Here is a 16740-nt window from a genome sequence, read left to right as displayed (position 1 = left end):
ACCGACCCGTACGAACCCGAGTGGTGAGGTGTGGTCGAACAACACTGCACGGCGCGGCGAGGCCTCCATCCAGCAGTGGATCGCCAGTGGTGTAATTATTGATTTACTTGTTGTCGAGATGATTATTGTAATTTGCATATCCTTGTTGTTCATCGCTGGCGAGACGCACAAAACGTGACCGGTTAAGTTCCTGTTTGACTACGGACGAACAACGAGACGGGCAGCTGGGTAGAGGTAGGACAGGACCAGGGTTGGTGTTGGGACCAGGGTTCGTGTTGGGACCAGGGTTAGTTGGGACCAGGGTTGGTGTTGGGACCAGGGTTCGTGTTGGGACCAGGGTTAGTTGGGACCAGGGTTGGTGTTGGGACCAGGGTTCGTGTTGGGACCAGGGTTGGTGTTGGGACCAGGGTTAGTTGGGACCAGGGTTAGTTGGGACCAGGGTTGGTGTTGGGACCAGGGTTGGTGTTGGAACCAGGGTTAGTTGGGACCAGGGTTGGTGTTGGGACCAGGGTTGGTGTTGGGACCAGGGTTGGTGTTGGGACCAGGGTTGGTGTTGGGACCAGGGTTGGTGTTGGACCAGGGTTAGTGTAGGGCCAGGATTAGTGTTGGGACGATGGCTAGTGCTCAGTTTAATGTTTGGGCTCTGGTTAAGGCTAAAGATTAGTACAAGGGTGAGTGTTGGGGCTAAGGGTGAGTGTTTGGGGGCGAGGGTTGTGTAAATATTTACCACTGGCTGGGTAACTACATAAATCTCCGCTGTGGTCACACACACCCACACTCACTCACACACCCACACACACACACCAACACACTCACACCCACACACTCACCCCTCCCCCACTCTCTCCCACCCACCCCCTCGGGCTCGCGAAAGGCGTCTGACCAGCGGCTCCAGCCAGAGTGTTCGGGTGTAGCTGTGTGTGTGTGGAGACTGTGTGTGTAGGGTGTGTGTGTAGGGTGTGTGTGTGTATGTGTGTGTAGGGTGGGTGTGTGTGTGTAGGGTGTGTGGTGTGTGTGTGTGTGTGTGGAGACTGTGTGTGTAAGGGTGTGGTATGTGTGTGTGTGTGTGTGGAGACTGTGTGTGTAGGGTGTGTGTGTGTGTGGAGACTGTGTGTAGGGTGTGTGGTGTGTGTGTGTGTGGAGACTGTGTGTGTAAGGGTGTGGTATGTGTGTGTGTGGATTATGTGGTTTGTGTGTAGGCTGTGTTAGGTGTGTATGGATTGTGTTAGGTGTGTGTAGGCTGTGTTAAGTGTATGTGTGTGGCTTGTGTGTTAGGTGTGTGTGTAGGCTGTGTGTAGATTGTGTGTCTGGTGTGTGTCCACCAAGTATTTACCTAACCCTAATCTGACAAATGCGATAAATTACCCACTGGAGGCTCGTGACTAATTACATGTTAACAACATTTCCCATATAACACGTGCACACAACGTTGGACAGATTGTCGTCAACACGTAGCGCACAGTCGTCATAACTTTATGTAGGTGCGTGTGTGTTTGTGGCGTACACGTGAATATTTAAGCCTCTGTGTGACCAGATGTGATGGACCTTGCTCAGATCGCAGAAGGCGAAGCAGATTTGAGACTGGACAGTGCTTGGATGGGCAACCACCACCACCACCAACAGTGCCGGATGATCCTCGTAGCAAAAGTAACAAATGCGACAGGCCCCACACTTTCAAGGGCCCCGCGCTAAATACTTTCAAGCTATCAATTCCGGTTCAGTAATTCTGCACTTGCTCTATTACTATAGTACTATACTGCCTTAAACTTTCATGGTGTTTAAGGTTAGCGATTTGTCCTATTATCTGGCTGTATAGCAAATTGAAAAAAATACAATTACTTTACTATGCAAGTTAAAAATGTATGTGTTTTAATATTTACGTTTTTTTTTATTCATGCTACAGTCCCCGCACTGGCTTAATCCTGCCCTGATCACCAATACACAACAGCTGCTGCTGCTATATGCCCGCGAATGCTGCTACGGCGTGTAACGTGGTGGGCAGCAGGAAGTCCCTACAGCAACACATACTGCGCTCTGCGCGTATTTTCCGGAGCTCAGGCCCAGACAGCGCCGTAAGAAATTAAGCCCTCATTATTTACCCACAAAACTTTAAAAAAATACCCGGACAATCGTCTCATTCACCTGTCCACCTCTCAAGATTAAACAAAACACATTTATACCGTATGGCACTGTACATATACATGCGGGTCTCTGCCTGGGTGGTATATATGAGCGGTTCGTGAGCCTCCTCTATGGAGACTCAGCCTTAAAATACGTTGACAACATTTTTACACATCCCATCAGCGCCGCGGCCTTCTGGCAGCGTGGAGTAACTTGAGCGGCGCGTGATTCGGTACAGAGGCAAAAATGCCTGGATCGATTTTCTTTAATCGGCAGCGTCAGACTTTGCTCGTATGAACCCTTGCTGGAAACGGGTCAGGTTAGGCGCAGAATGATATAGAACACAACAACAACACCACTACGAGTGGGGAGCGGTGGCGCGTGCACTGCGCGACAAGTCGCGCTCACGGCCAACATTAGTGACGAATTTCCGAACCGGTCGTGGGTCTCCCCCCTAGGTCAGCTCAGCCCTAAATCAGTACAGTACGTGTAAAGTAACATCGGCATGTGGAGACGAGGACAGCCGGTCGTGGTGCTGGCCACCCACCCCCTGAACAGGGGCTCGCTAACAGCGTTGGCCCTAACAGGCCCTTGATGGCTACACAAGGGAGATTTTTGGCTTCGCGTCTCTGAGTACGTCTCTATGTGTCTATGTATGTCATCTGTGGGGAGCGGTGGGGTAGCGGTTAGCGCGCTGCGCTACGAACCCGGTGACCCAGGTTCGATTCCCGCTCACAGCCAACACCCGTGACGATTATCTGAACCGGTCCTCGGCCTCCCCTAGGTCGACTGAGTCTCAAATGAGTACCTAGTGCGGTGTGTAAACATCGCCACTAGGGAGACAAAGGCGGCCGGGCGTGGTGTTGGCCACCCACCCCCTCGTGTACCGTGCCGGATTTCATAGGTGCTCGCTAACAACACTTGCCCCAACAGTCTAAGGCTATACGGGGGATCTTTGTCTTGTGTTTGTGTATCTACGCGTGTATCTACGAATGCACGCGTGTATCTACGAATGCGTGCGTGCATGTTGTTGCCTGTATGTTCGCACACGTGATTTATGCTAAACTGCCGCGGGGCAATGTGTGACATTCGGCTGACGCACGCGCCCATGGTGATGATGGCGATGATGGTTGTGATGATGGCGAAAGTCTCTTAATGATGCTGAAGGCGCATTTTGTGTCGGTAGTTATGATGAGGATGGTTGTCATGGTACACTGATGATGATGTGCATTATGCGTATGTATTTTGAACTTCTTAGCCAACCAACAATATGCAGTAAATATTGGTGGTGGTGATGGTTGTAGTGGTAATGACAATGGCAGTGGAAGTGGTGATGGTGGTAATGTTAGTGGTGGTGATGATGATGGATATGATGGCAGTTGTTGTTGTTGATGATGACGGTAACGCGAGTGATTATGGCAATGGTGGTTATGTTTGTGACGACGACGACGGTGGTAGTGACGACGACGGTGGTAGTGACGACGATGATGTTGGTTGTAGAAGGTGTGACGATGATGTGGATGCTAATGAGGATATCGTTGATGCTAACGAGCACGAGGCTCGTGGTGACGGTGGTGACGGTGGCTGAACATTCATTCCCACGTTAAAGTTCTTCCTCATGCTGCAGCCCGTCATGCGTCACCCATCACCTGTCACCTGTCACCCCGGGGGGGGGGGGGGGGCTACCCAACTCAGCTCTCCACGAGACAGACGTGACGTGGGAACACGGAGATACACGCAGAACACAAAGACAAAGATCCCCCGTGGAGCCTTCACAGACTGTTGATGCAAGTGCTGTTCGCGAGAGACCTATGGAGTGGTGTAGCCAGCACCACGCCCGGCCGCCTTTGTATCCTCAGTGTTAATGTATTCCCCACCGCGTCAAGGTACTCGTTTGAAGCCGTGTCGACCTCGTGGAGGTACAGGAACAGTGTTTATATCGCCACTGATGTTGGCCATGAACGGGAATCTAACTCGGGTTGCCAGGTTCGTAGCGGTAAGTGCTTCCCACTTATAACAACGACACACTCACGCGATAACACACACTGACATTGATAGGCATTCTGATAACACACACACACACTCATACACTGATACAGACACTTACACACTGATGAACATAACGATAACATAGACAAATACACACAAAGACACGTACACACTCATGGGCATAGGGTAAACACACACACGCACACACTCATACACTGATACACACACACTCATGCACATACTGATAACACACACACACTCATACACTGATACACACAGACACGCAAACACTGATGGACATACTGATAACACACACTCGTACACTGCTACACACACAGGCACGCACACACTGATGGACATACTGATAACACACTTACACGCACACAATACACACGCACACACACACACAGGTGAGCCATCCCAGGTAATGCTATCGCAGGAGTCCAGAGTCCACCTCCAACGGTGGTGGCGCGTGCGATCGGTGTGCACGCGCATGCGTGGGGAGCGGTGGCGCAGTGGTTAGTATCCAGCTCGTGCACTGATACACACAGACACGCAGTGGTGAGTCTCCTGCTCGTGCACTGATACACACAGACACGCAGTGGTTAGTATCCAGCTCGTGCACTGATACACACAGACACGCAGTGGTTAGTCTCCAGCTCGTGCACTGATACACACAGACACACAGTGGTGAGTCTCCAGCTCGTGCACTGATACACACAGACACGCAGTGGTGAGTCTCCAGCTCGTGCACTGATACACACAGACACGCAGTGGTTAGTCTCCAGCTCGTGCACTGATACACACAGACACACAGTGGTGAGTCTCCAGCTCGTGCACTGATACACACAGACACGCAGTGGTGAGTCTCCAGCTCGTGCACTGATACACACAGACACACAGTGGTGAGTCTCCAGCTCGTACACTGATACACACAGACACGCAGTGGTGAGTCTCCAGCTCGTGCACTGATACACACAGACACGCAGTGGTGAGTCTCCAGCTCGTGCACTGATACACACAGACACGCAGTGGTGAGTCTCCAGCTCGTGCACTGATACACACAGACACGCAGTGGTGAGTCTCCAGCTCGTGCACTGATACACACAGACACACAGTGGTGAGTCTCCAGCTCGTACACTGATACACACAGACACGCAGTGGTGAGTCTCCAGCTCGTGCACTGATACACACAGACACGCAGTGGTGAGTCTCCAGCTCGTGCACTGATACACACAGACACGCAGTGGTGAGTCTCCAGCTCGTGCACTGATACACACAGACACACAGTGGTGAGTCTCCAGCTCGTACACTGATACACACAGACACGCAGTGGTGAGTCTCCAGCTCGTGCACTGATACACACAGACACGCAGTGGTGAGTCTCCAGCTCGTGCACTGATACACACAGACACGCAGTGGTGAGTCTCCTGTTCGTGCACTGATACACACAGACACACAGTGGTGAGTCTCCAGCTCGTGCACTGATACACACAGACACGCAGTGGTGAGTCTCCAGCTCGTGCACTGATACACACAGACACGCAGTGGTGAGTCTCCTGTTCGTGCACTGATACACACAGACACGCAGTGGTGAGTCTCCAGCTCGTGCACTGATACACACAGACACACAGTGGTGAGTCTCCAGCTCGTACACTGATACACACAGACACGCAGTGGTGAGTCTCCAGCTCGTGCACTGATACACACAGACACGCAGTGGTGAGTCTCCAGCTCGTGCACTGATACACACAGACACACAGTGGTGAGTCTCCAGCTCGTACACTGATACACACAGACACGCAGTGGTGAGTCTCCAGCTCGTACACTGATACACACAGACACGCAGTGGTGAGTCTCCAGCTCGTGCACTGATACACACAGACACGCAGTGGTGAGTCTCCAGCTCGTGCACTGATACACACAGACACGCAGTGGTGAGTCTCCTGCTCGTGCACTGATACACACAGACACGCAGTGGTGAGTCTCCAGCTCGTACACTGATACACACAGACACGCAGTGGTGAGTCTCCAGCTCGTACACTGATACACACAGACACGCAGTGGTTAGTCTCCAGCTTGTACACTGATACACACAGACACACAGTGGTGAGTCTCCAGCTTGTACACTGATACACACAGACACGCAGTGGTGAGTCTCCTGATCGTACACTGATACACACAGACACACAGTGGTGAGTCTCCAGCTCGTGCACTGATACACACAGACACGCAGTGGTGAGTCTCCAGCTCGTGCACTGATACACACAGACACGCAGTGGTTAGTCTCCAGCTCGTGCACTGATACACACAGACACGCAGTGGTTAGTCTCCAGCTCGTGCACTGATACACACAGACACGCAGTGGTGAGTCTCCAGCTCGTACACTGATACACACAGACACGCAGTGGTTAGTCTCCAGCTTGTACACTGATACACACAGACACACAGTGGTGAGTCTCCAGCTTGTACACTGATACACACAGACACGCAGTGGTGAGTCTCCTGATCGTACACTGATACACACAGACACACAGTGGTGAGTCTCCAGCTTGTACACTGATACACACAGACACACAGTGGTGAGTCTCCAGCTTGTACACTGATACACACAGACACGCAGTGGTGAGTCTCCTGCTCGTGCACTGATACACACAGACACACAGTGGTGAGTCTCCAGCTTGTACACTGATACACACAGACACGCAGTGGTGAGTCTCCAGCTCGTACACTGATACACACAGACACGCAGTGGTTAGTCTCCAGCTTGTACACTGATACACACAGACACACAGTGGTGAGTCTCCAGCTTGTACACTGATACACACAGACACGCAGTGGTGAGTCTCCTGATCGTACACTGATACACACAGACACACAGTGGTGAGTCTCCAGCTTGTACACTGATACACACAGACACACAGTGGTGAGTCTCCAGCTTGTACACTGATACACACAGACACGCAGTGGTGAGTCTCCTGCTCGTGCACTGATACACACAGACACACAGTGGTGAGTCTCCAGCTTGTACACTGATACACACAGACACGCAGTGGTGAGTCTCCAGCTCGTACATTGATACACACAGACACGCAGTGGTTAGTCTCCAGCTTGTACACTGATACACACAGACACGCAGTGGTTAGTCTCCAGCTTGTACACTGATACACACAGACACACAGTGGTGAGTCTCCAGCTTGTACACTGATACACACAGACACGCAGTGGTGAGTCTCCAGCTCGTACACTGATACACACAGACACGCAGTGGTTAGTCTCCAGCTTGTACACTGATACACACAGACACACAGTGGTGAGTCTCCAGCTTGTACACTGATACACACAGACACGCAGTGGTGAGTCTCCTGATCGTACACTGATACACACAGACACACAGTGGTGAGTCTCCAGCTTGTACACTGATACACACAGACACACAGTGGTGAGTCTCCAGCTTGTACACTGATACACACAGACACACAGTGGTGAGTCTCCAGCTTGTACACTGATACACACAGACACACAGTGGTGAGTCTCCAGCTTGTACACTGATACACACAGACACGCAGTGGTGAGTCTCCTGATCGTACACTGATACACACAGACACACAGTGGTGAGTCTCCAGCTTGTACACTGATACACACAGACACGCAGTGGTGAGTCTCCAGCTTGTACACTGATACACACAGACACGCAGTGGTGAGTCTCCAGCTCGTACACTGATACACACAGACACGCAGTGGTTAGTCTCCAGCTCGTGCACTGATACACACAGACACACAGTGGTGAGTCTCCAGCTCGTGCACTGATACACACAGACACGCAGTGGTGAGTCTCCAGCTCGTGCACTGATACACACAGACACGCAGTGGTGAGTCTCCAGCTCGTGCACTGATACACACAGACACGCAGTGGTGAGTCTCCAGCTCGTGCACTGATACACACAGACACGCAGTGGTGAGTCTCCAGCTCGTGCACTGATACACACAGACACACAGTGGTGAGTCTCCAGCTCGTGCACTGATACACACAGACACGCAGTGGTGAGTCTCCAGCTCGTACACTGATACACACAGACACGCAGTGGTGAGTCTCCAGCTCGTGCACTGATACACACAGACACACAGTGGTGAGTCTCCAGCTCGTACACTGATACACACAGACACGCAGTGGTGAGTCTCCAGCTCGTGCACTGATACACACAGACACACAGTGGTTAGTCTCCAGCTCGTGCACTGATACACACAGACACGCAGTGGTTAGTCTCCAGCTCGTACACTGATACACACAGACACGCAGTGGTGAGTCTCCAGCTCGTGCACTGATACACACAGACACGCAGTGGTTAGTCTCCAGCTCGTGCACTGATACACACAGACACACAGTGGTTAGTCTCCAGCTCGTGCACTGATACACACAGACACGCAGTGGTTAGTCTCCAGCTCGTACACTGATACACACAGACACGCAGTGGTGAGTCTCCAGCTCGTGCACTGATACACACAGACACGCAGTGGTGAGTCTCCAGCTCGTACACTGATACACACAGACACACAGTGGTTAGTCTCCAGCTCGTGCACTGATACACACAGACACGCAGTGGTTAGTCTCCAGCTCGTACACTGATACACACAGACACGCAGTGGTGAGTCTCCAGCTCGTGCACTGATACACACAGACACGCAGTGGTTAGTCTCCAGCTCGTGCACTGATACACACAGACACGCAGTGGTTAGTCTCCAGCTCGTGCACTGATACACACAGACACGCAGTGGTTAGTCTCCAGCTCGTGCACTGATACACACAGACACACAGTGGTGAGTCTCCAGCTCGTGCACTGATACACACAGACACGCAGTGGTTAGTCTCCAGCTCGTGCACTGATACACACAGACACACAGTGGTTAGTCTCCAGCTCGTGCACTGATACACACAGACACGCAGTGGTTAGTCTCCAGCTCGTGCACTGATACACACAGACACGCAGTGGTTAGTCTCCAGCTCGTGCACTGATACACACAGACACGCAGTGGTGAGTCTCCAGCTCGTGCACTGATACACACAGACACACAGTGGTTAGTCTCCAGCTCGTGCACTGATACACACAGACACGCAGTGGTTAGTCTCCAGCTCGTACACTGATACACACAGACACGCAGTGGTGAGTCTCCAGCTCGTGCACTGATACACACAGACACACAGTGGTGAGTCTCCAGCTCGTACACTGATACACACAGACACGCAGTGGTGAGTCTCCAGCTCGTGCACTGATACACACAGACACACAGTGGTTAGTCTCCAGCTCGTGCACTGATACACACAGACACACAGTGGTTAGTCTCCAGCTCGTACACTGATACACACAGACACGCAGTGGTGAGTCTCCAGCTCGTACACTGATACACACAGACACGCAGTGGTGAGTCTCCAGCTCGTGCACTGATACACACAGACACGCAGTGGTTAGTCTCCAGCTCGTGCACTGATACACACAGACACGCAGTGGTGAGTCTCCTGATCGTACACTGATACACACAGACACGCAGTGGTTAGTCTCCAGCTCGTGCACTGATACACACAGACACGCAGTGGTTAGTCTCCAGCTCGTGCACTGATACACACAGACACGCAGTGGTTAGTCTCCAGCTCGTACACTGATACACACAGACACGCAGTGGTTAGTCTCCAGCTCGTGCACTGATACACACAGACACGCAGTGGTTAGTCTCCAGCTCGTGCACTGATACACACAGACACGCAGTGGTTAGTCTCCAGCTCGTACACTGATACACACAGACACGCAGCGGTTAGTCTCCAGCTCGTGCACTGATACACACAGACACGCAGTGGTTAGTCTCCAGCTCGTACACTGATACACACAGACACGCAGTGGTTAGTCTCCAGCTCGTGCACTGATACACACAGACACGCAGTGGTTAGTCTCCAGCTCGTGCACTGATACACACAGACACGCAGTGGTTAGTCTCCAGCTCGTACACTGATACACACAGACACGCAGCGGTTAGTCTCCAGCTCGTGCACTGATACACACAGACACGCAGTGGTTAGTCTCCAGCTCGTACACTGATACACACAGACACGCAGTGGTTAGTCTCCAGCTCGTGCACTGATACACACAGACACGCAGTGGTTAGTCTCCAGCTCGTGCACTGATACACACAGACACGCAGTGGTTAGTCTCCAGCTCGTGCACTGATACACACAGACACGCAGTGGTGAGTCTCCAGCTCGTACACTGATACACACAGACACGCAGTGGTGAGTCTCCTGATACACACAGACACACAGCGGATAGTCCGCTGCGCTCTGAAACCGGCGACCAGAGTTAGCTTCCCGCTCACGACCAACCGGTGCTGCGCCTCCTCTAGGTTGACTCGGCCTTAAATAAGTACCTGGTACGGTGCGCAAACATCAGCACTGGAGAGACAAAGGCGGCCCGTCGTGATACGAGCCCCCCCCCCACCCCTTCGCCGCCCTTAATAGGTGCTCACGAACAGCACGTATCCCCCCCCAGCAGCATGCACACGGCTACACGTCAGATATTTGACCCTCTACGCACGTTTGAGCTCGTACGGACCCGGTCGACGAGCAGAGGAGACCTTGCCCACTTTCTGTCGGCTTTAGCGTCACACTCTCCGGCATGCGAACTACTCGGTTCACTGCCCGATGACAGCGCGACACCTCGAGCGGGCCATGTGGAGCTCTCGGCCGAGACTCGCCCTGGAGGGGAACCACCACCACCGACCCCCCCTCCCAGCCTCCTCCTCCTCCTCGGCCTCCTCGGCGTCTTCAGTTGTGGGACCCACATCTTAAGAGGAAGATTTTATTTTTACACAGACCCCCCCCCCGGTCTAAAGCAGGGAGACTCGGCTCTTATGTCTCTAGCAAACAACAAGAACGAGAAGAGGCATTTTGTGTGTGCGTGTGTTCAAATTCGGCGAAACACTCAACGACGATTGGAGAGCGCCGATGCAACGTGAAGACGTCCCAGACGGCGCTTCGCTTGCTAGACGACTGCCACGAAGCCGTCGTAAAGAGCCACCGCGTACCGACTCCTGCCCACGGTGAACTGAACTCCCATGGTGAATTGGACTTCCAGAGTAAACTGGACTCCTATGGTAAACTGGACTCCCATGGTAAACTGGACTTCCATGGTAAATTGAATTCCCATTGTAAACTGAACTCCCATGATAAACTGAACTCCCATGGTAAACTGAACTCCCATGGTAAACTGAACTCCCATGGTAAACTGAACTCCCATGGTAAACTGGACTCTCATTGTAAACTGGACTCCCATGGTAAACTGAACTCCCACGGTAAACTGAACTCCCACGGTAAACTGAACTTCCATGATAAACTGGACTCTCATTGTAAACTGAACTCCCATGGTAAACTGGACTCTCATGATAAACTGGACTCCAATGGTAAACTGGACTTCCATGATAAACTGAATTCCCATGGTAAACTGGACTCCCATGGTGAACTGAACTCCCACGGTAAACTGAACTCCCACGGTAAACTGAACTCCCATGGTAAACTGAACTCCCACGGTAAACTGAACTCCCACGTTAAACTGGACTCCCATGGTAAACTGAATTCCCATGGTAAACTGAACTCCCATGATAAACTGAACTTCCATGATAAACTGGACTTCCATGGTAAACTGGACTTCCACGGTAAACTGAACTCCCACGGTAAACTGGACTCCCATGATAAACTGAACTTCCATGATAAACTGGACTTCCATGGTAAACTGAACTTCCATGATAAACTGAACTCCCATGATAAACTGAACTTCCATGATAAACTGAACTCCCATGGTAAACTGAACTCCCATGGTAACCTGAACTCCCATGGTAAACTGGACTCCCATGGTAAACTGAACTCCCATGGTAGACTAGACTCCCATGGTAAACTGGACTCCCATGGTAAACTGAACTCCCATGGTAAACTGAACTCGCATGTTTAGGGGTCGGCAACCAAACTAACAAGAAGAGACATTTTTGTTTAAATTCGGCAAGTAAAAGAACCCCCCAACTCGACATTCCGCGGGGCGCCCTGCAGTCGTGAAAGAGCCGCACGCGGCTCCGGCCCCGCGGGGTGCCGTGCCCCGCCGCAGCCCTCCCACGGCGTCAGCGGGACTGGCCTCAGACACTCACTCGCACGAGATTTGAAGCTTTCGTGACTGCAAGGATTCGTACTCTTAGTTCTTTCGGTAAAGTCACGTAGGTAAAAAATGAAATTAAAATTAATAAAATTAAAACAATAAAATCACGACGTTTCGGAGGCAACACAAGTCTCCGTCATCAGGTGTGACGGTCCCACCTGATGACGGAGACTTGTGTTGCCTCCGAAACGTCGTGATTTTATTGTTTAATTTTTATTAATTTTAATTTCATTTTTTATCTACGTGACTTTACCGAAAGAACTAAGAGTACTCACTCACACGCCGAGATGCCAAGTCGCAAACTTCCCCGAACCCCCATACAACATTTGTTTCAACTTCATCATTACCGCCGTCGCGATAACACAACCCGCCGTTGCACATCGGGTGGCGGAAGCTCCGCGTTCCCATGCCGGGATAAGTCCATCCGTCATTAATGCGGATTTACGAAGCCGTACCCAGCTTTAGCGACCCCTGAATGATGATAATGATGATGATGAGATCGGCCTTAATAGGCGCTCGCTAACAACGATTGCCCCAACAGCACAGCCAGGCTCAACGTGCACACGTTGATAGTTGTGCGTGTGTGCACATGTGTTCACAGGCGTGCGTGTGAATACTGGTGCGTTGTCCTATGCACAGGCGTGTTCACGTGATCGCACACGCGTGTGTTCTCGTGTTTAGCGACACTTGTTTGTGTACAGGTGAGTGAACAGGTGAGCGCGTGTACAAGTGAGTATACGGGTGAGTGTACAGGTGAGTGTACATGTGTGCGTACAAGCAAGCGTGTGTACAGGTGAGTGTGCAGGTGTGTGAGTGTATATGTAAGTGTACAGGCGAGCGTGTGTACAGGTGAGTGTGTATGTGAGTGTACAGGCGAGCGTGTGTACAGGTGAGTGTATATGTGAGTGTACAGGCGAGCGTGTGTACAGGTGAGTGAGTTTGTATGTGAGTGTACAGGTGAGTCTGCATGTGAGTGTGCATGTGAGTGTACAGGTGAGTGTACCTGGAGTTGCTCGCGTTCCAGTAGATCACGAATCTCTCTGCGCCCGCGATTCGCGCGACCTGACTCAGCACCGCCAGCAGCAGCCACCACATTCGAGGCTCTCCCGGCCCCATCCTCGCTCCTGCAGCCTGGCCCCCCATGTCTCCCAGAGTCGCTTCGAGTCGACCACCACCGCCACCCACCCCTACGCGTGTGTCCACCGTTCGACGCTCAGCCTCGCTCGAGCATGGCTGGGACCGATGGGGTGGGCACGAGCGAGCAGACCTGGCCACTCCTTCTTATCCAGACGCGCTGGACCGACCGGGTGGAAGAATCCGACCTGGTGCGTTCGTCTTCGCGAGGAGCGCCTCTCACCAACACCTGCTCCCAGTCTTCTCGGCGAGGAAGGTGGTGGAGGGTGGTGATGGTGGTGGTGGGGATTAGAGTGAGAGGGGGAGGGGCGAGGAAGCGAGCAGGTGCGCTCACCTGCAACAGAGCGCGAGCCTTCCTGGTTGTTTGTTTTTTGGATGTTGCTGCTGCTGCTATTGTTTGTTGGTGATGTTGTTGATGTTGGTGGTGGTGATGTTGCCAGCGATGAGGTTGCTCCAGTGATTTCCGTGTTCCCTCGCTGCAAAGCGCCAGGTGCGCGGCGGGCTTGAAGTCACCGGTGACAGCGGTGGTGGTGGTTGTGGTGTTGGCGGTGGTCGGTGATGAACTGCGTTGAATGAGTCTCAGCACTGAACGCACTCGGACCCCCCGACCCGAGCCACAGGGGAGGGGTGAGGAGTGATGGGGGAGTGGCTTCACAATGGCAACGCCCCTGTTGGCCCCGCCCACTCGCCACACTTTCCTCCAACATTTGCCAAATGTAAAAAAAATATCACCCAAATCAGCATTATGCATCGCAATCATCCCACCCTATTGCGGAAACGTGGCAGGACCCTGCTGAAAATGAGTCATGACGATCAGGTGAGGCTTTTTTTCTGGGCAAACAAGTGTAAGAATAAATATATACTGTATTAAAAAAACACATAAGCTAAGCAGTGGTAAGCATGGTTAGCGCGTAACAGGTGCTATAGGCTGCAGAGCTCACGTGTTGGGCAGCAGAGGGCTGTGCAATGAATGCATTGGGGCATTCAGTGCCGGATTATCCCAGTAGCAAAAGTCGCATATGCTGCGGGCCCCGCACTTTCAAGGGCCCCGCGCTAAATGCTTTCAGCTATCAATTCCGGTTCAGTAATTCTGCACTTGCTCTATTACTATAGTACTATACTGCCTTCAACTTTTATGAACTGGGTGTTTATAAGATTAGCGATTTGTCGTATTATCTGGCTGCATAGAAAATGAAAAAATACAATTACTTTACTATGCAAGTAAAAAAATATGTTTTCATATTTACGTGTTTTATTTAGGGCCCTTTATAACATGTGCTACGGGCCCGCACTCGCTGAATCCGGCACTTCTCTGGGACCACGTGTGCACGCTTACCGCCTCCCTCGACCCGCCACTGCCCGGCGTATTTCAAGTATGATGGTCAACTAACCCCCACGGCGTTGGGAGGCGCTCATCCAGCAGTGGAGTGCGAGGGGCGGTGCTCACGAGAGCGCAGCGGCTGCTCGCGCGTTGTAACCGGGGACGTGTGGCCCCCTAGCGGGTCAAGAGCTCCCTGCTCAGACCACAAAGCTAACAAAAACACATCCCCGTTTCGCCGCGAGAGACACCAATAACCCACTACAGCCACTCGCACTCCCCCTCCCAGCGACCCTAACCCACTAACCACTCACACTAGCCCCGTGACCCTAACCCACTCGCCACTCGCACTAGCCCTGTGACCCTAACCCACTAGCCACTAGCCCTGTGCCCCTAACACACGAGCCACTCGCACTAGCCGTGATCCTAACCCACTACCCACTCGCACTACACCTGACCCTAACCCACTCACACTCCCAGTGACCCTAACCCCCTACCCACTCGCAACAATTCGAGATTGACTGCGCAGGGGGCGAAGACGAGGACGGGCATCTGGAGGCGCCGTGGAAACAGTGGGGGCGCGTTTATTTTCCAAACAGGCAGGCAGTCATCGGCAGAGAGAAAAACAAAACAGGAAAACCTTGAGCCTTGGGGAAGGGCATCGACAGCACGGATGGCGGGCGGGGGGAGGCATAAGGAGAGCGAGCGACCTCAACACCGAGCTCCCTCCCCGGGCGAAACCAACGCCATCGGGGAAGAGACGGAGACCGATTCTACCGTCTGGCCGAGTCGGCTCAACTCGCGTAGAGCTTCTCCACAACACTGCGGAGCTGCGCATTGTCGCTCCTAGCCCGCTTCTAGCTCGCTCCTAGCCCATGGCTAGCTCACTTCTAGCCCAGCGCTAGCCCAGGGCTAGCTCAGCGCTCGCTCCTACAAAGCCACCTCGCTTTCCCCTAGAGGGTGTTAAATCATCGGCGGCGTCATAGACGACGGCTGCGAAGGGGAAGAGGGGAACGACGGGGGGCGGTTGGAAACGAGGCAGCGGCTCAATGGGCAGAGGTCGCCCGGACACCTCTTTGGTTTTTGGCAGCGGCGTTCAAAACGGACCCCACAATTGGGAACACGCGACGGGGGGACCCGGCTCGCGACGAGCGGGGTCGGAGGTCAAAGTGGCAGCCGAACAAACAGGTCCCGTTACAAAAACAATTAACAAATCTCCGATTATTAATTATAACGAGGGGGTTTTACCAACGCCAACGATCATCACCACCACTCATCATCAGCCATGACCAAGCCACTGCTGGATGAAGGCCTCCCCTCCCCAAGCCACCGCCGTCGCCTCTAACGATCCTACGACGTAACGATCCATTCCACACGGAGCCGAACTCTTCCGCTCGCTCCATCTGTTGGACGATGGGACGTCCTCACGGACGCGCTCAGTCCCTTGGCTGGCGACACGTGTGTCAAATCGTTCGTGCGAGCGTTGGAACCGACGCGTGTAGTGACAGTGGGGAGGGGTCACGTGACCCGTGCAACCACTAGGGACTGCTACATTCACCACAACGTTAAAACAAATTATTAGGGTTCCTGTAATCAAATCGCAATGATGAAATCAGTGGATCATTTGATCCATATTAATAACAGCCCTCACAACAGGTGTGTATACATATATACCATACGATACGTATATATACAGACACGCGCATATAACAAATATAAAGACTAAGAACCTCCATGCAGCCTTAACAGACTGTTGCGGAAAATGCTGTTAGCGAACAGCACCGATTAAGGCCGGCACAGCACACGAAGGGGTGGTGTGGCTAGCACCACGCCCGGCCGCCTTTGTCTCCCTTAGTAGCGACATCTACACATCGCACCAGGTACTCATTTGAGGCCGAGTAGACCTGGGAGACGCCCCAGAACCGGTTCAGATAATCGTCACTTACTGGCCGTGAGCTGGAATCGAACTCGAGTCGCCAGGTTCGTAGC

The 16740-nt window shown here is 52.6% G+C and overlaps 1 protein-coding gene across 1 annotated transcript in view; it reads right to left on the bottom strand.

Moving 5' to 3' along the window:
- LOC144935296 (ephrin-A2-like) overlaps positions 1–13565 on the bottom strand; it is a 37655-nt gene extending 24090 nt beyond the window's left edge. Inside the window, exon 1 of the mRNA XM_078861860.1 lies at positions 13303–13565. Within this exon, the coding sequence (XP_078717986.1) occupies positions 13303–13442 (140 nt within the window). The 5' untranslated portion in view covers positions 13443–13565. The remainder of the gene's footprint in view (positions 1–13302) is intronic.
- Positions 13566–16740: the final 3175 nt, after the last annotated feature.

This window comes from Lampetra fluviatilis, chromosome 13 (genome assembly GCF_964198595.1).
Source record: "Lampetra fluviatilis chromosome 13, kcLamFluv1.1, whole genome shotgun sequence".
In the NCBI taxonomy this organism is placed as follows: domain Eukaryota; kingdom Metazoa; phylum Chordata; class Hyperoartia; order Petromyzontiformes; family Petromyzontidae; genus Lampetra; species Lampetra fluviatilis.
Note: the sequence above shows the minus strand (reverse complement) of the source record. Positions and strands in the feature narration are given on the sequence as shown.